Source organism: Passer domesticus, chromosome 12 (genome assembly GCF_036417665.1).
Source record: "Passer domesticus isolate bPasDom1 chromosome 12, bPasDom1.hap1, whole genome shotgun sequence".
Taxonomy (NCBI): Eukaryota; Metazoa; Chordata; class Aves; order Passeriformes; family Passeridae; genus Passer; species Passer domesticus.
The window spans coordinates 14530692-14550394 of NC_087485.1; the positions used below are offsets into that span (position 1 = coordinate 14530692).

The window sequence follows — 19703 nt, forward strand, 5'->3', positions numbered from 1 at the left end:
AGATAATACTAATTTCAAATACAGAAACTAAATATATTTTGCACTTTTTATTACTCAATTTCTTTTTTACAGACTACTTTTTATTTTAACTATATGTTCTTATATGCTGCAGTCATTATGTAGTGTAATGATATTAATATTTTATAGAATCTGTATTTATAGTTCTTTATTTAGAAACAATGCAGTAGGTCTGCAGATCTTTGAATCCTTCTGGAATGGTGCCCTCCAAATAATGATAAATTACTTGTGCAGTATGCCATTTGCTAATTATATCCATGATTTACTGCAGAGCAAGACTTAAATCATTCATTTCAGTCTTGCGTAACAGTGCCATAAAATTTTTAGGTTTAAAAATGGTTTCCATGTGTATAATTTAAACAAATTTTAGAGCAATTGTATACACAAAATATTGCAACCATCCATTTGTTACATTCCTTGTCTCTCTTTTTTTTAAACTTGTGTTTTAATGATTACTGTGGTTGAAATTGTTATGCTTCATTTTCATAATCATAGCTTTTAATTCTACAACAGTTTTCTACATGTTAGATTAAGAAAAGGATGGCTAATTGTGTGTAGATACCATGTCGTTCCTGAATAACCCCCCATTCTAGAAACCCATTTTAGAAATACTCCATTTACGAATTAGTCTTCGATTAAAGGTGTTTCTTTTTAAGAAATGAATTATTACTACCAAGATCTTCTTGTTTGTAAGCAGCTAATGCTCTGATTTTTTAATTGCTCCACTCATCCGTAGCCCAAAGTACAGTTAACTCTCTTTATATTTTCCTCTTTGTCTCACCTTTAGGTGAGAAGCCTTACAAGTGTCCACATTGTGACTATGCTGGCACTCAGTCTGCATCCCTCAAATACCACCTGGAACGACACCATCGGGAGCGACAGAACGGAGCAGGACCACTCTCTGGGCAGAGTGCAAGTCAGGAACACAAGGATGAGACACCCAGTAAAAGTTCTGTGTTTATCAGACCAGACATACTGAGAGGAGCCTTCAAGGGACTTCCTGGTATCGACTTCCGAAGTGGCATGGTCTCACAGCAGTGGACATCAGGAATGCTGTCTTCTGGAGATCAGCAAGGACAAGCAGTGGGCATGTCCTCTGAAGGATCTTCAGAAAATATGAAGGGTTCAGACATATCTTCCAAAGGAACGCACTTCTCCGAACTCGGCCGTGCTTACCAGAGCATGGTCGGGAATGGTGTGAACTTTCAAGGGTCTTTGCAAGCTTTCATGGACAGCTTTGTCCTAAGTTCTTTGAAGAAAGAAAAAGAAATGAAGGATAAAGCTCTCTCAGATCCACTGTCAGCAAAAGCTCTGGGCTCAGATGGTGGTGAGGAGAAGATAAATAGCAAGTCCTCACAGCGGAAAACAGAAAAGTCCCAATATGAACCTCTGGACTTGTCGGTAAGGCCCGATGCAGCCTCCCTGCCAGGTTCCTCTGTCACTGTACAAGACAACATTGCTTGGCATGGCTGCTTATTTTGTTCCTTTACAACTTCATCCATGGAGCTAATGGCTCTGCACCTCCAAGCCAATCACTTGGGCAAGGCTAAACGTAAAGACAACATCATAGGCAACAGCAAAGAGCAGTCTAGGGAGGTTTCAGCCTCGGTGAACAAAGTGAGCTTGCTCCCCTCCTCTGTGCAGTCCAGCAAGGAGGCAGGAGTTTCAAACATGCTGAGCCAGCTGGACACAGCTTCTGAGAAAATGACCCAAGGACAAAATAAAGAGACCCTGGGAGAGCAAAAGAGCGCTGCCTGGCCCAGCCACATGGAATCCACTTTTTGTAATTTTACAACAGACTTCTATAAGCAGTTCGGTGTTTATCCTGGTGTTATTGGCACGGGAACACAAAATTCTTGCACCAGTAATGAATCTGAAATAAAAACACAATCCGAAGATGACCCAAATGTTCTGCTCTCTGACTCTGTAAATAAAAGTGCTATTGATGACCTTTCTGACATAGCTTCATCTGAGGATATGGAATCTTCCAAGGAAGAAAACATTGAAGATGAGGACATTGACACAGAACCAGATATTATGAATAAGCAGTTGTCTGCCCTAAATAAAGAAAGCAGCGAAGGAGGCGACAATATACAAAGTGCAGTCACCTCACAACCCACACAAGGGCTCGTATCACCACTGCCACAAGCTTCAGAAAAGCAGTGGCACGGTCAGAATCTTCTCTCCTCACACGAAACTGCACAAGAAGTGATGAAACCCGAACAAGTTCAGGGTCCGCAGGTCCTGGAGAAGCAGATGAACATGTTGTCAGTCCTAAGAGCTTACAGCTCTGATGGCTTAGCAGCCTTTAATGGACTTGCAAGTAGCACAGCAACTAGTGGATGTATCAAGAGACCTGACTTGTGTGGTAAGTTTTAGACCTTCTTTTAGACCATTTCAGAAAACACTTGTGCAGAATCATGAAGCTGCTCTTTAAATATACTTAGTCATGTTTGTTAGTAATACATTTTTTTAAATGTTAAACCCTGTGGGCCAAATTCTTGTCCTATATGTGGTCTACTCCATTGAAATCAGCAGTGCTGCATGCATACTTACACAGGATTTTAGAAAGAACCTGCTTTTTAAACTAGAGTAGCAGCAATATAGACTATCTGTGCTAGTGGCATCGGAAGGGGATACTTACTGCTTTAGCATACTCAAAGGAGGAAAAAGTTTTAAAAAATATACATGGTAACTTGCAAACTTTTCAGTATTTTGATATACAAACCCATGAAAAACACTGGATGCTTTGCCAAGCAAACCTTGCTTTCTCCTTTTTTTTCCCCCACTTTCTTTGAATTGGGGTGTGCTCAATTACCACAACACTAATGAAATCAAAGACCAAGTGCATGGAATGTGTCTACTTGTGTTGAATAGATTTTATTTTTTCTTACTTTTATTTTCTTTCCCTCCTTTTTTTTTTCTTTTTTTTAATTATAATTTTCTGGTTTGGTTCAATGGCACACATGCAGTACTTGCTCTTGACCATTTTCGCTATTCTAACTAGCAGTTGTGTAAATTGTGATTTGCCTGATTAAGAGTATGCCTCCAGGTAATTAAAATAAAAACACTCCAAACAAATAAAACCACCTTTTACCCTTTCTAGTCTCTGATTTACAAAACTGCAGTTTTACTCCCTCATATCACACACCTCATATTTACAGGAATTAAATCTATTTGGAACAAATGAGATTGAGGCTTTTGTTTTTATTATTTAGCTCCTATTTTGTCAGCATAGTGTTTATTTGAAAGAGATTTTAGAGTGTAAATCCTTTGAAAACAGTATCACTTTAAAAAGCAGAGTAAGCAAAGGACACAAAAACTTCAGTAATGCTCATTTCACTTACCTTCAAACCAATCAGAAAACTCATTGTCAGAGCTGAACATACATAATAAAATGTGTTCAAGTTTAAAAAAAAAAGGAAAATAAAAGCAAACATTATCAACATTTTTAAAGCCTGACAATTTAAAATGAAATCCTCAATCTGCAAGCACTTAAGAGTGGCTCCCCTGGTTAACCTAAGGTTAGGGGGAGCTTGTCTGATTTTACTGGCAGCATAGATGCTCAAAGCCCACTCCAGGCCCCTCCCTGCTTTTCCATGTGTATTAGTTGATCTGATAAAAAAGCCTACACATGAATTTTATCTCACTTGTATCCTTAGAGCCTTGTGACTTCACAGTATTGTCATTATCTGCCCATATCTGTCATTTAACCAATATCTGCCCAAGTATCCATGTGGCCTTACTTGTAAACTTCTGTGTCTCAGTGGATTAAGAAGCAATTGAGGTAGTTAGAAATATTTTCAGGTTCTTCAAAATCAGCATTTACATTATTGAAAAAAGTAAATAGTTGATTTAATTTACAGCAGGTAAAATCCTACCTGGATTTTCTTTTCCATTTGTGGAGTAAAATCAATTTAAAAAAAAAAAGGAAAAAAAATACAGCAAAGAAATTACTGTCTAAACAAAGAAGGTAAAAAAATAGAAAACTAAGATTAGCTGCTTTGTGCAAAATATCTTTATACCTTTTCACAGGCATAAAATTTTTAAAACAACAGAAAAAACCCTCTAATATTATTATTGAAATGAGGTCATGTTACTTCCATTAGTTTTTTGTTTCATCTTCCAATCAATTCAACAGACATTTTATGATAGCTTGAGTTTATATGATTTTAAAGACCATATCCCTTTCACAAGCTCTGCCCAGTGATAATGGATTTGACTTGAAGTATGAAGGAAAAAAAGAAACAACAGAAGCTTCTCTGTTCTACTTTTTAAGCCTTTTTTTAATCGAAAATGCTGTTGAGTCCTTCTGTCTCCCCCCTCCAAAAATAGCTTTTTAAAATTCTTTTCTGTCGTTCTCTTGGTGTTTGCAGAACATAAGTATAAAGGTTGATTATTTAAATGCATGATTTCATTTTTCTCAATATCTCACAGAAAAGTGGAAGAGTATGAGCAAGCCCCATGTCAGTAGCTCTTTTTTTTTTGTTTGATTGGCTTGGACACCACCCACTTGAAAGTAGTGGTTTTGGGGGAGTTTTCATTTTCTCAGTGACATTTTATACTGTGAAATCACACTCCATTTGTGCATGTTAGTGTGGGGAATCCCACCTGATGTTTCTGCACTTGCAGATTAGCAATCAGGAGCACCCTGTTCATTTATTAGCCTTCCTTCCTTTCCTCCTGCACGAAGCCCATGACCAAAGTCGTGGTTCTCTTTGTCTCTCCCCTTGCCTAGGAGATCAGAAAACTTGAGACACACCTCCAGCATCTGATTTCAGGGCATGATTCTCATGTTCCTTTTGTGTTTGGGAAAAGTCCATGCATTTGTGTTTCTTTTTACAGCCAGTGATGTGTGTTGTTGACATCTCAAGAGAAAACATTGATGCATTTGATAACAGTCCTTGCACACTCAGAGAGCAAGGCATAGTTCTCTTTCCACAGTCAGAATACGGAGGAAATAAAATTGAAATAAAATATTTCAGCTTCAGTAAGCTGAGATTGCTTCTTTGGCTGGCCACGCTAATTGAGTTGAAATTCTGGCTGACTAAAAACAAGCTGGGGTATTCAGCAATCCATGTGGATCATTTTTAGATGGCAGATTTTACCCTAAGATAGTAGGTCAGTTTTTAAGCAAAAATCTTGGCACAACAAAAGTTTTGTATCTAGAGGAGAATGCCAGCAACTCACATTGTTGTTTCAGAAAGTCACTGCACATGTGGAAGCAGTCCTCAGTTTCCCTGTCATGGAGAATGAGAGAGACTGATGACAGACACATAATTCATTTATGCTCCTATCATGCTTCAGGCTGCAGGGATGAAAGACACAATTAGGAAAGAACCATAATTACTGCATAATAAAGAAATTTTCATGTCAAAATGCTACTGAGAACAAATCACGAATTTTTGTAATCTTTCTCCTTATACAGCAGAATGAACAGAAAGAAAAAAGAGCATAGATAATTTTAGAGTTACTCCTGAACTGTACTTGGTTCTGGAGTCTCAGGTGATTCTACCTAGGAGTGGATCTTGTTAATGTTGCTGGCACTCAGTTCCTAAGGAAATGACAGGTCTTTCCTTGCTGATTGGCACCGAGTAGCCCAGTGGGGAGGGGAGACCCAAGGCCCATGGCTTGGTAGCTGTCTTGAGCATCTGTGTACTCTGCTTTCACAGCCCTTGCTGATTTGACAAGTTAAGCTTGGAGGTTCTGGATCTATTTTGTATTTAAGTTTTGAAAGATCTGTTTTCCTTTCCATTTATTCTCTTCTCTTTTTCTGCTTGTCTTCCCACACTCGTGTAGTTGCATCACAATAATGTTCTACCTTTTGTTCCAATACCTCAATTTACTTGTGATTTGTGCACAAGGCCCTTTATGACAAGACCCTATCCCTTCTCTCTCTCCGCCCCTTTAAATTTCTCTGCTTTGTGACCAAGATGGTAAAATTTCCCTTCTTGCATTTGCTACTTGGGAAGTACTTAGGCTTTCAAAGGAGAGCTGATGGGCTACAGAGCTACTGGCCAGATATAGTCCTGGCGTTAGCTGGCTGCTTAATGGGTTAGTGCTATTGAATCCACACTTAATGATGTCCAAAAGTATTAGTTCCATGTTGTCTCTAAATCTAATTTGCTTCCATTCATGCTTGCTTTCCTCTGCAATTAGTGCTGTTTTCTCCTGCACAGGCTCCACCCCATTATCACTTCTTTCACTGTATGAAAACAGGGCAGGGCCCCTCTGATACATGGGAGCAGCTTTGGAGTTCTGATCCTGCAAAGGGCTGAGCACTTTCAGTTTCCTTTGCAGCAGAAAGCTTTCAGCATTGCACAGAATTGCACAGAATTATTAAAATGTTCAGCATTGTAACTTTCTGAAATACCTTCCAAATGTGGAACTGCAGCGCAGACAAGAGGGCTGGGCAAGGGGAAGATCAATTGTGGCAGATTATTACAGCTTTATTGTCACATAATTATAGTGCTCTACCCCAATGTTTAAATAGTGAATTTAGTTATTGTAAATTGCTTATTGCCACAGGTGTCAAAACCAAAAAGATCATAATGCTAACCCCGTCAGAACTACCACCAACACAAGAAACACGGAAAAAGATTTTTAATTATTCGTGATGGCTTCACCTGAATCCTTATTGCAGAACTTTTAAATTACAAAATCCGTATTAAGAAGCAAAATATATCCAAGCTCTAGGACAGCTCTGAGGCAATGGAAGGTCATCCTACTGCAGCAAATTGTAGCACTGCCCATTTACAATATCATGTAACGCACTTAAGGAACACTTTGTCCTGATCTGCAGTTGGAGGAGTAACCAGAATATTCTTCAAGGCAGAATGAAAAGATATGGATGTTTTACAGCAGGCTTTTCTTTACCCCATTATCATGCTTTTGAAGAGGTTTCTTAGTTTCAGTTAGGAGGTCCAAGGCCAGCTTTTAGAGTACAAACTGTTCCTCTGAACAGGAGATCAGCACCTTGGCCCCCGCCTGGGTTTCAAACACACTTCTGGATGTCACAGTGCCATTTGCATGGCAATATCAAACCAAACTCATATGGCTTGCTTCCTTTTTTTAATTAACTGGGAATGCCAGTGATCCAGTGAAGTTTGTGTTGCTGGATAAAAGGGCTGGTCTGTGAATAGCATTGTATTTGCCAAATGGTTCGCTAGTCATTTCAGTACAAACAAATGGATGGTGTCTGTAAGTCTGCAAACACTGTTGACATTTAGCCTTGTTTATGTTACTTTCCTTTTGCTGCATATTTTTGGCTAGAAGAGATACTGTCTGAATCAACATTGACTTCCTAAGCAGAAGCTAAGGGCCCAGTCTTGCATCCCTCATTCCTGATGAGTAGCACTACTTACATGACTAAGGATTGCAGAATCAGGTCCTATGATTATTTGACTTTAAATTTCATTGCTATTTTCATGTAATTTAATTTGATTGTATTTTGTTCTATCAGAAATTGGTCAGGTGACAAGTTCAGTATCACCGTTTTGTTTACTGTTGAAAACTTTTAGTTCTTACCATTCTTCATACTGTGGTGTGACATTCCCATTCCATTTATGTTTCTGGAAATTAACCCCTAAAGTATCTGATACAGCTCAGTGCTGAGTACCTCCTATTGCTGGAGAGACTGGAGGCATTCAGTCCCTCCTAGCACCACATCTGAAAGGGGGATTGTGTTTGCAAAAGGAGGCCTTGGTATGTGCCTTGATTTCAGACATCAGTGGCCAGCCGCACCAAGGCAAATCCCTAGCACAGAAAGGCTTTTCTTTTCTTTGCAGAGACAAAATAATGATGTAAGCTTAGAGCTGTATGATTTTTGCTCTAAGTTTCATCTCCCAAACAATATATTCTTATTGTTTTTGTCATATCCAGGTCAAATTTAAATTATAATTTAGGATTAGGCAGAGGCATAGAGATGTTTCCAGGTCTTTCCAAAGTGAGACAATGCTCTGGTTTGTGTTTTGGTTCAGGAATATACATTCTTGTGTCTGAGGTATAGTATTTCCTATAACTACTCATAAACATGAGCAATTTAGACATTCTTGTAAGTCAAAACTAAGTGTACGATTAATACCTATTATGAGGCCAATTTTAAACAATTAATTTGACAGCAATTATAATTTTATGTTACAGGCTTTCAGGAATAAATAACCAAATTCATCTTTGTAATCTAAGGAACCTAGGATATCTTTATGCAGAGATGATCTTGTTATGCACAGTATTGCATATCTGGAATTTCTGAGTTTTGCTCCCACCTATCTAGATGCCTGTAGTGCCAGGGATAAATAATTACCTGAGGCTTATTAATTGTATCAGCAAAGAAAAAAATATATACCTTAAGTGTGAGCATTAATATATGTATACACAATACATCCACAATATATAACAAACCATCATAATAGTACAAAAATAGAGGTCCTGAATATGTTCTGTTATTTATGTGTTTGGCAAGCTTAGGGAATGGACTTTAGTATGAGTGAAAATTCTCTTAACATTTTTAAGGTTATTTATTGTCATTTCTATTTGAGTTTTTAATGGTCCTGTATTTTGTAATGCTTTAGCAGGAAAAAATACTGTAGTTATCTTTTTTCATATTCTTTAAGCAATATTTCTAGCTTAATATATTGTGCCAGGTTTTCCAATATTAACCAAGAAAGACAGTAAAATTCAATGAACAGCACTCTGACATCCACAATATAAAACCTGTGATTGAAGTGAAATGTGTAAACTTCTAGTGGGTTATCATGTGCTTTGGAATAGAGTATTGTTGGAAGTAATTAGAAAATATATTAAGGTTTCCTGGTAATGAAGGTATGTAAGTTTTAATAATTGTTGCTTTCTGAATAAGTGTCAAACTATATCTTTAAATGTATATGGAGTTACAAGTTAGGTCATTTCTGAATGGAATGTAAAACAATACTAAAATGCTTCAATAACTTATCTCAGTGTTGCTAATAAAAAAAAAAGCTGTTAACCATTAGTGCAGTTTTGAGTCATTTTGTTGATTAATTCAAGAAAACTCTGAGAAACTGTTGTACCTTTTGGTAGACCAAAGACCACTCATGCAATCCACAGTTGTTTGATGCTTTGAGAGGAAAACTCTACAGAGCTGCTTATTGGCCTTGTAAATGATATTTATTTACAATCCCATCTTTTAAGACATTAGAACAGTGCCATGTATGGTTAGGCAGGTATATAACGGGGGGCAGTAGACTTGTTTCCTCTGTCACAGAAAATACCTTGGGAATGTGGGAGCTGTTTCTCCTCTGTCACTATTAAAGTCCAGTACAAATTTTTGCGGATGGCACTGGGTTGAAAATGAGCAGTGTGGGTGGATTAAGTGTGCAAATATCAGTGCTGGGGTGCTCAGCCAGGGTGAGTCAAATACGGGGTTCTAGTGCTACAGCTGGAAATGCAGACCTAGTGAGTGGTGGGTGTGCAAGGCCTGTCCCAGTGGAGAAATACAAGGAGCATACAGAAAGAGTGATCTTTCCTGAGTAATCCTGCCCAGCCTTACTGAAGTCACAGCTCCAACCCTGCAAATCACCCTGAGCGCTCGTTTGGTTTCCCATGGGAAGAATGTGCATCCTGAGAATAGCCTCCCTCCCCAGCCCCACGTAGGGTTCTCCTGAGGTAAAGCAAGCGTAGGAGAGCCAGCAGCCAGCCTTGCCAGTGCCAGTAGCACCACCCAGGTCCGTGGTAAGTGTTTCCAGGCTGGGGGCCCTGACACTGTCCGGAGCACCGCTGAGCATGCAGTGGGAGCTGAAGGAAAACATGGCTGGGGCTCCCGGTGTCACGTCTTCATTAATGCTCTCCCTTCTGAATAGCATATTGGTACTTTTTATTTATTCCACCAAAACACCATGAGTCAGGACCTGACATTTTAGTGTTCTGTGTCATACTGAGAAAAATCTGTGGTTCAGCAGTAGGACAATTATATTATTTTGGAAGGGCTAGAAATAATACAGCATTTGTGAGACAACTGTAACATTTATCCAGACTCAGTGTGACATTGTTCTTCCTTTTATTTGGAGAGCACTTCCAAAAAAGTATCAACTAGGAGCACAGAAAAAAAAAAAAAAAGAGACAAGAAAAAGTGGCAATTATGAATCCATTTTACCCCCATTGGGTATAATCTCATTTTGTGTAGTACCGTTGGCTGTTCCATGCCTAAACTTCTATGCAGTGAGCTGTGAATATAGTCCTTATTGTCCTGTGGGCAATATGACTAAGGAAAAATATCTCTGTATTACAATGGAACATTTGTCTGAATGGCATAACCTAAGGTCCATAACATCAAATCTAAAGTTGTAATTATACAGCTGCAGTCACCCCACTCAAGTGAAGGCTGTGTCAGCACTTGTATTATATAAGGAATCCTGTTTTCAAGGGTTGATGAGTCATATGCAAAAAAACATTTATCACTAAACAATTGTTCTGATTGTTCTGAAGCAACATCTAGGTACAGGCCTTTCCCCAGTAGGACATGGTCATATCTTCTGCAGTATGCCATGGCGTACTTTGTTAATGAGTTTTGGTTTTTTGAGCTTGAAAATTACCTAGAAAGTTTAGGGGTTTATGCAGTCTGATTATTGTAAAAACATAAAGTGGTAAAAAACCCAGGATGACCAAGGTCTCCACTAACAAGGATCGTAACAGGTGAAACTTGTCTTTTTCAGAAATTATAAAATTTCAGGAAATATTTTTTATCAGTTTGTCATCCCTGATTTTGCTTCACATTCTTGGGTCTGAATGCTTCCTTAGAAGACCCAGTCACAATTTTGGTTTTTGAGCTGTCTTTAAATTGAGCCTCTCGAGCTCACAGTAACTGTTATTGCCATTTCAAGCAGCCACTCATTTGCTGGAGAGGAGCAGACAGGAAAGAGGTTTATTTACAGCAGCACCACAGAGGTGAAGCAGGCACTCTGCACCCCTCCCACACAAATGTCAAAGGATTACACTTAGGATGGAGACCAAATACTGGGATCGAGACCAAATGCTGGAAACCACAGCAATTTTCCTACTACGTGAAATTTCTAGATAGCTAGACTGGGTGTGAGTGATTTCAGCTGAGAGAGGCTCCTGCCCAGAGCAGTGCCACTTGCAGACAGGTGTCTCTGAAGGCAGCCCCACGCCAGGCACTTGCACCCAGGCTGCCTTGCCCTCCCATTGTGTGCGGGGCAGGACGAGGGCCAGCCAGTTCCTTTAAGCCGATCTCCTCTGATCCGGGGCGTCTGCAGCGCCTGCCCTGCATAGAACAGCCATTGTTCAGCTGCAGAGCAACAGTGGGGTAGAAAATAGCATGCCATGCTGGGGATCAGAGAGGGAATTGTTCCTTAATTATCTCTTACTGAAGGAAAAACCCAAGGCATATCCCGATATGTGGCATGATTCTGTCAGAACATGAGTCTTTTATAAACGATTTGGGGAGGGAGGGATCCAATTCAGAAGCTGGCAATCCTCACTTCTCCTGCAGGTCTACCTGTGATTCACTCACTGACCATGGAAATAAATAAGTTTTCTGCTTTGGATTCTACATTACGAAATGGAAAATAATAGTACTTATCTCCCTGGTAGGAGTGCTGTGAGGATAAATGAATTAATTAATGTTTGTAAAGCACTTTGAAGATGAAGAACATTATATAAGTCCTCAGTGTACAAATGCTTCCTTCTCTGACATAACTACAGTAAGCTATAAAAATTTCCTGCTGAAAATAAACACACGTTGCAAATAGGGGTCAGATGTGTACATGGCTGTGGTGCCCCAGTGGTGTGGGTGAGCCTGATTTCCTGAGCAGCCCGAGAACCCACCACCAAAACCTCTCTTACCCCTGCCCGTGCCCAGCAATGGTGCTCAGGGCTCTCTGCAGCAGCTGTGGCATGCTTTGACCATAATGTCTTTTCACCAAACCCATGAATTTTTACCTCAGGCCTCTTTGGGGTGCCAGCTGGGCCGAGCTGGCAGGTTTTGGCCATCACCACATCACGCCAGCCCCAGCCCCGTGTGCCTGCAGCCACGGCAGGCAATGGCTCAGCAGTGATGGCTCAGCTGTCTCCCTGCCACCCACGGCTGTGCCTGTGTGAGCAGCTCCCTGTCAGCACTGAGTCCTGCCATACACTGCCTGCCACAGTTTGCCCCTCCTGTTCAGGGCAGTGTAACTGGTCCCCATGGTGCTCAGAAGATTCCCAGTCTGGTGGCTGAATTGGTTCTTGTGTGTTTTTTTATTGAATGTCAGTGATTTCAGTTCGCAACTTTAAAGTTAAAATTTTTCTTGCCTGTTATTCAATGAACCCATCCTGTGTTAGTCCTTGCTCCTTTATTTTTTTTTTAAATTCAAGCCAGGAACTGTGTTTGACCCCAAAATTCTCACATGAATAACAAGACAAATTAAGAGGATGCAGGGAAGAAAAACCAACATTTCAGCCATATAGAAATGGGACATTTATCAAGAGAGATATATAAGAAAAGGTTTGTGCATTGAGATGAATAGGTTAAAGATGAAATTTAGGATTTCTTTGGGGCTCTTCTCAATTCACAGCTGCCACATAGATCAATTTGAGAACCTTAGAAAAAGGCCACCTTAGCCCTGATTGTGTCTCGTTTCAATTTTCCCTTTGCACACCTAACCCTGTTCCGGTCTGTGTGCTTGGTTTTCTTTTAAATCCTTTCAGATTATGCTTGTTAACCTGTTGCTGGCTCAGCCTGCCAGCTGGAGTGCAGAGCAGAGCAGTGTGCTGCTCCTGGGGACTGGAGAGCCCCCGCCCCACTCCCCACTGCCGCAGCTGAGGGCTCTGCTCTCCCTGCTGGGACTTTGAAGAGGGTGACAGCTTTTACCCAGCAAAGTTAGAGCCATGCCACGTTCATCCAGATGCCAAACACACCGAGACACATCACCCACACAACCAGACGTCCCCAAACCCTGGCCAGCACCAAGGAGCAGCCAGCAGTGCTGCTGGGTTTTCCATCCCCTGACGGGAGAACTGTGTAATAACGGGAGGGCTTGTGGGTGCATTCACTAATCATTATATAACTGTACATTGGGGTGAAAAAGAAGAAAACAAACCAGAAAAGCTTTCCCAAAGGATAGAGGTGGGAATCCCATTAACATGACGGCTCCCTCTTTAGTTGCCAAAATGATTGACAGCAGGATAAGGTCAGAAGATGAAAACCAAGCCATGGGGGACAGAGCAGGGAGAGGAGGGGGCCAATCAGTTGAATAAAAAACTGAGTGTCAGTGCTGGGGAAGGAGAAAACCGACACTCCCACTAGAAAAATCCTCACCCTCCGCTCCCCTACTGTTTGTTTGGGGAAAATGCTGCAGCTTAATCAGAATTATTTACAAGATAATGGTCCATTGTTTGTAGTAAGACAGATGCTGTCTGTGGGAATTTGGTGGTTTATGCTCTATGCATTACAGTGCCATTGCTGTGTGCAGATGGGATCACAGTGGTATTGTTGTTATCCACTTTTTGGAAATTTGGAGGATCCTTACTGTGAAAGGAGGATCCTTAAAGAGAAAAAAGAAAGAGTTTTTTTCAGGCCCAGAGCTGGGATTTCTCTTAAGGTAGAACTGTGTGTGGGAGAAGAAGAGGACGAAGTAGAAGCACTTTGCTTGAGACTTTGCAGAGGTGTCCCTGGGCTGACTGTACTTGGTGGTGGCAGACATCAATTCAACAGATAGATGGAGGGATGGGTGGATCGTGTGTGTGCTTCCAAACATCCTGGTGGGAGATGTTCATGCTCCCTCCTTTGCTGGGGGCTGGCAGGGTCACATGCTTAGAAGGTGGTGTGAGAAGTGCACAAACCTGACCGTGTGGAAGTCAGGCTGGCCAGCTCAGTGATCATCCTCTGGCTGTGGGACTGCAGCCATGGGGTTCCCTGCCATCCTCCCCGTGCTGCAAGCTAAACACTGAGCACCTCTGTTCACCAGAAAACTTCACCCAGATGATCTGCATGGGTGAGGCTGTGGGAAAGGAAAGCTGAATTTCTGCTGGATTCATATTGGAATCAAAAGCCCCAAACTCCTAAAGAGAGAAGTCTATATTTATTTAGATGATCAAATGCAAGATTTTATTTTTCTTTTACATTTTCCTGCAGAAAATCTGTTTCTATAAGCATCCCCTTCTGGCCCAAATAGAAAGTTCAGTGTGGAGGCCTAGATCCTGGCAAAAGGGGCAAAGCCTGGCAAGGCCTATGATGTGCAGGTGGGTGACCCTCTGCCATGAGCTGCTGCATACAAGAGGAGTAAGGAGCTCGGGTGAGGTCCATGGAGATGGCTGCTCAGCCAGCATTTCCATGTCACCAGCTGTCTGGGTCTGTCCCAGCAAAGCGTGGGGCACAGCAGCACCCACAGCCCTTTGCCATCACCCTGGGACAGGGACAAGACCATGCCTTGCAGAGCTCTGCTCTCAGGAGCAAACCCTGCCGTGCCTTTGCTGCCTGGCCCACGGAAGCCTGGGAGATGGAAGATCCTCCTCAGGTCCCTCACCTTGGAGCCAGGTGCAGGATGAGGGGTGGAGGGTGCCTGGGCAGGGGTGGGGGGTGTTTGTGTGTGTGCCTGAGCTTCCTCTCTCAAAAATCTGCTTTTAGTGTGCAATAGCTCACATATTACCTCGGCAGAGATCCGTGTGCACCACAGACAACCAAGAGACGACAAATCACCAGAAGGGCTCCAGAGGGGATTTTGAGCATCCACGTCTGGTATCCCAAGATCCATTAGCTTGCAGGTAAAATGGAAAACTATGACCATCTCTTTTGTATGCAAAATAATTAAGCTTGTCTTTCCATCACTGCAAAATACCTGAGTTTCCCTGGAGAAAGCAGAGGGCCTGAGAATGAGGAATGAGACAGAGAAGGGCAAAGGATGGGTGATTTACAGTTTTTGGGGTCTGTACAGCTGGAAATGGGTTTCCAACATTAGCGTGTTCCCCTTTGGATGAGCTTTTCCTGAAATGGGTGGTGGGAGATGGCAGCTCCTGAGTCCTCCCTTCCCTCAGGGCTCAGTGTGCAGCCAGGGATGGAGCTGATAGCATCAGATAGTGAGTGGAAACCACTTTGCCCAAGAAAAGGGATCTCCTCTGATTTTTGTGAAACAGAGTTTTCCAAGAATACCCTTAAAGGGTTAGATTGGCATGGGAGATTGCAGTTCCTGAGTGATTGCATTTTTTCCTAACTATCTCCAGTGAGATCTGTACTGGAAGCTCTAAGTTTTTTTTTTCTCCAAGTCAGCATTTATTTGCAGAATCCTAATTTTGTATTTCCTGACATTTAAACTTTTCAGCCTAATGTTCTAATAAGGATTCTGTCCGTCCATCTAAATAAAGCTTCGTTCTAATGAGGACACCATCCATCTCCTGAGATGGAGCCGTAACGACTTCCAGCCTCAGTGTAATTTTAGCTAGGCTCCCTTCCCCACCATCTTCTCCCCACAGACCTTTGTTTGGGGTGAAAATTATCTGTTTTGGGATGAAGTTGTGAAGAATTTAATTTTGGGTCAAGTGACTGAGCTATTGTGTGAGCCTCTGCTTTCTCTCTGAAAAGGGGGATTTTGCTCACTCCCCGTTGTATGTTCAGTGCCTGCTTATTTGCAATTTCTGTTCATAAGACTGTGGGTTTTCATGCCAACGATTTTCTGTTTGAGTTGTTGGAGTAGGGAGGTTGTGGGAGCATGCCAGTGTCAAAGGTTGTCACTTGAATGATAATTAATAACATTATCAGACTGATTATGCGTTTAGATGTCCAGAATCAGGAGTGAATTGAACTTGTTAAATTTAATTCCTACCTCCGAGTGACTGGGATATTGGCGTGCTCACCAGTCTTGCGTTTGCATAAAGGACAAAACTGGGAATTTGAAAGGGCAATGACTAATGAGAATTGCTGAAATTCTGGGCTTTTGGAGCTCTCAGGGCTTCTCCTACAGCACCATCGCTGTGCGAGCGTTCGCCAGGCAGGAGCAGGCACAGGGTGGGTACAGGATGGTGTTCACAGACCCTGGTTTCACTCTGCCAGTTGTTGACTGAAACATCAACTCATATGAGATTGGAGATTATGTCTTTTAAGGTCCAGAAGAGCCATTTCACCTGGGACTGATTACCTCTGTCAGAGGCAGGAGAGCCAGGTCCCACCTCGGTGGGTGGGATCTGCACTCATGCTTTCAGAGGTCAATAACAGGGTTTTAGACCTTTGTGCTTCTCAGTCCCTTATAGCCAGACCTTTTCTGTTAAAACTGTTTAAATTGCAAACCACTAATAAAAGGATCATATGTGTTTCCCACTGAACAGGTTCTTTAAGGCTATTATGATAATTAAAAACATATGGTGCCTATGCAAGTCAGAGGGAAACCACAGATGTACAAATTAGGTATTATGTAAGGTTTTTCTTTTTTGCCCTTTCAAAAATGACAAGTCAAAGAAGTATAAGGAGATAAAGATTATTTTTTTCTGGAGATGGTAGGTAGGCATTTTGGATTTTTAATCATGAAATATGTAAACCACCTTTCTTATACATAATCAGAGCAAACTCTTTCTAATAAGCAGGAAGAACAAAACATAGTAGCATATGACTGCAGTATTTATGGAAGGAATAAGGAAACACTTTGTTTCATACAAGTTATTGGAGACCAAGAAACCTTTTGCATTTTTTATGATGTTTCCCTGCACAGACATGGAGGATTATATTTATTAAATATTGAATTATATTGAAATTGGATTGATGCAGCCAAAGAAGGACATTTCTTTGTATTCCATTTTTTCTCCTTTTAAAAAAGGGAAATGTACTCATATTGATTGCAGTACAAGTAGTCATTTGTTTTAATTTAAAAATATAGGATTGATTTTGAGAAGGTGATAAATACTGCTAATAAAAAAATTCAAAATGGGGATTTATAATGATTCTCTGTTAAGTCAATGGTTTAGAGGGGCTAACTCATAATAAAAGTAGAGACGTGCTGAAATATCCATAGCTAATGGATTATTTGCCATTTGCTAGTGCTGCAAACTTTCCTTGGTTTGCTGGGTCCTGCTATGAAAAGTAAAATTTATATCACCTAATGCTCCTCGCTCCTTGCTTTGTCTTTCTCTTGCTAAAAATGGGCAGCTGAGGGTCTAGCAAGCAGCTGGGGGCCTGCTCCCTATGTGGGTGTGCACAGGTATCCCAGAGAGGGGCAGAGCCAGTGTGGCTGTAGCCATGGGGCTCAGGTGTTCCAGAGCCAGGTGTGGCTGTAGCCATGGGCTCGGCTATTCCAGAGCCAGGTGTGGCTGTAGCCGTGGGGTTCAGGTATTCCAGAGCCAGCTGTGGCTGTAGCCATGGGCTCGGCTATTCCAGAGCCAGGAGTGGCTGTAGCCATGGGGCTCAGGTGTTCCAGAGCCAGGTGTGGCTGTAGCCATGGGCTCAGGTATTCCAGAGCCAGGTGTGGCTGTAGCCATGGGGTTCAGCTATTCCAGAGCCAGGCGTGGCTGTAGCCATGGGGCTCTGCCATTCCAGAGCCAGGAGTGGCTGTAGCCATGGGCTCAGGTATTCCAGAGCCAGGCGTGGCTGTAGCCATGGGCTCTGCCATTCCAGAGCCAGGTGTGGCTGTAGCCATGGGCTCAGCTATTCCAGAGCCAGGTGTGGCTGTAGCCATGGGGTTCAGCTATTCCAGAGCCAGGCGTGGCTGTAGCCATAGGGCTCAGGTGTTCCAGAGCCAGGCGTGGCTGTAGCCGTGGGGTTCAGGTATTCCAGAGCCAGGCGTGGCTGTAGCCATGGGCTCAGGTGTACCAGAGCCAGGTGTGGCTGTAGCCATGGGCTCTGCCATTCCAGAGCCAGGTGTGACTGTAGCCATAGGGCTCAGCTATTCCAGAGCCAGGTGTGGCTGTAGCCATAGGGCTCAGCTATTCCAGAGGCAGGTGTGGCTGTAGCCATGGGGTTCAGGTATTCCAGAGCCAGCTGTGGCTGTAGCCATGGGGTTCAGGTATTCCAGCGCCAGGTGTGGCTGTAGCCGTGGGGTTCAGGTATTCCCGAGCCAGGAGTGGCTGTAGCCATGGGCTGTGCCGGCCCTGCCCGGCACGTTCCCTGCTCCGCTCCCGCCTTGCGGCACCGGACGGGCACCGGGAGCCCTGTGAGCCGTGCCTGGAGCCCTGAGCTCTCCGTGCCCGCAGCACCAGCATCTGCCCGGCACCTTGCCGTGCCTCCGGCCACAGAGACCCTGCTGCTGCCCCTTGGGGAGTGACGCCTCCCGAGTCCCTGCGCGGATCGGGGCCGCGGCCGGCCCGCTGCCGTCGGGGCTCAGAGAGCATCCCGCGGGCACAGGGCACGGCCGGGCCGGGGATGTGGCCGCCCCTTCTTGTGGCTGCCAGGGCAGGGCACGGAGAGCACGCTGCCCTCGGCTGTGCCTGTCTCGGTGCCGGGAGGGCAGCGCTCGCAGCCGGCTGCCCCGAGAGCCAGCCCGGGGTGGCTGGGACGCTCCGCTGTGTCCCCCTGCAGTGACACCGCGGGCAGGCTGCTGCACCTGCAGCCCCATCCCACCCCCAGCTGAGCCTTTGCACGCCCCCTGCTCTGTTCACCGGTGCTTTGTTCTGTCACTTAGCTAAAAGTAGGCAATTTTTTTTCCTTTCTTGTTTTCCTCCCAAATAAACTTTTAGAAGAGCAAAAATGCAAATCTGGGGAAATAAGAGCAGGAGAAGCCAGATGCTAACACTTCAGGTTTGCAGGAGTGGTGGCTGAGCAGGCATTTCTGAACAATCTTTTCTTTTCTTGAGTGAGTGATAGCAAACTCAGTGTTATTTCACATGTAGGTATTACCATTTTAACTTTTACTGAGGTAAAATAACACCTTGTCACTCAGTGCAAATACCAATCACAAAATGAATTAATTGTAATAACTGTTGTCAACAGAACAAAAGACTTGTTGCTTTCCTAAGCAGATTTCAGTGCCACTGATAACTATATACAGAGGTTCCCTTTGGGCTTATTCAGTGCATGTAGTCAGAACATAATTTCATCTGTCTTTCTCTGTACTTTGTTGTAAAAGTCTCAGAAACTGAGTTAAAGACCTGTATTTTTTTACATATCGCTAAGCATACATTTTTCAATCCTTATGAATTTTTTTCTCACAGAATCCTTAAACATTTTTACTAGTTAATTAACACTTCTTTTGTGGCTAATTTATTAAAGAATTAACATGTTTATAACAGTCTGCAGAATCTGTTGGTTCACCTTATGGTGTGATGGACAGTTACGTTGAGAGAAAATATGGGCAGCTGTTTTGCTACACAAAATAAATTTTTGCTAATGTTACTTCTTCAGCCAGTCATCTTTATCCAAGACGAACACTGCTATCCCAATAGATGGGGGAGGTTTCCTTTGAAAATGGGGGAAGAGAGAAAAAATTTGCCAAGAAAAGCAGAATTCTTCATACTTGTGCTAACCACAAATTTATTCAAGCAAAATTTTGGATGGGGGGGGGTGGGGGAAACTAATTAACTAGTTTCACAAAGGAGCCTCAGTACAGCAGGAATTAGTGCCAATATGCTATACACATTTTACATGGCTATTTACCTTAATAATCAAAACCACTATGGCATATCCTCTACATTATACTGCAAATGCTATATACTTTCTTAAAGAAACACACATTAATATTGCAGCCTGGGATAGTCAGACATCACTGACTGGCATGGAACAGTCAGACTGCCAATGG

General features: G+C 42.6%; 1 protein-coding gene across 24 annotated transcripts in view; it reads left to right on the top strand.

Annotated features, from left to right (window-relative positions):
* ZNF536 (zinc finger protein 536) overlaps nt 1-19703 on the top strand; it is a 344757-nt gene that overhangs the window by 223863 nt on the left and 101191 nt on the right. For 22 of the 24 annotated variants that reach the window (XM_064386627.1, XM_064386638.1, XM_064386646.1 and 19 more), the window contains one exon: nt 806-2386. In XM_064386627.1, coding sequence (XP_064242697.1) covers nt 806-2386 — 1581 coding nt within the window. Of the gene's footprint in view, nt 1-805; nt 2387-6546; nt 9008-14647; nt 14755-19703 lie in introns of those variants that run through there. The other 2 variants (XM_064386644.1, XM_064386643.1) reach the window with 2 other exon arrangements.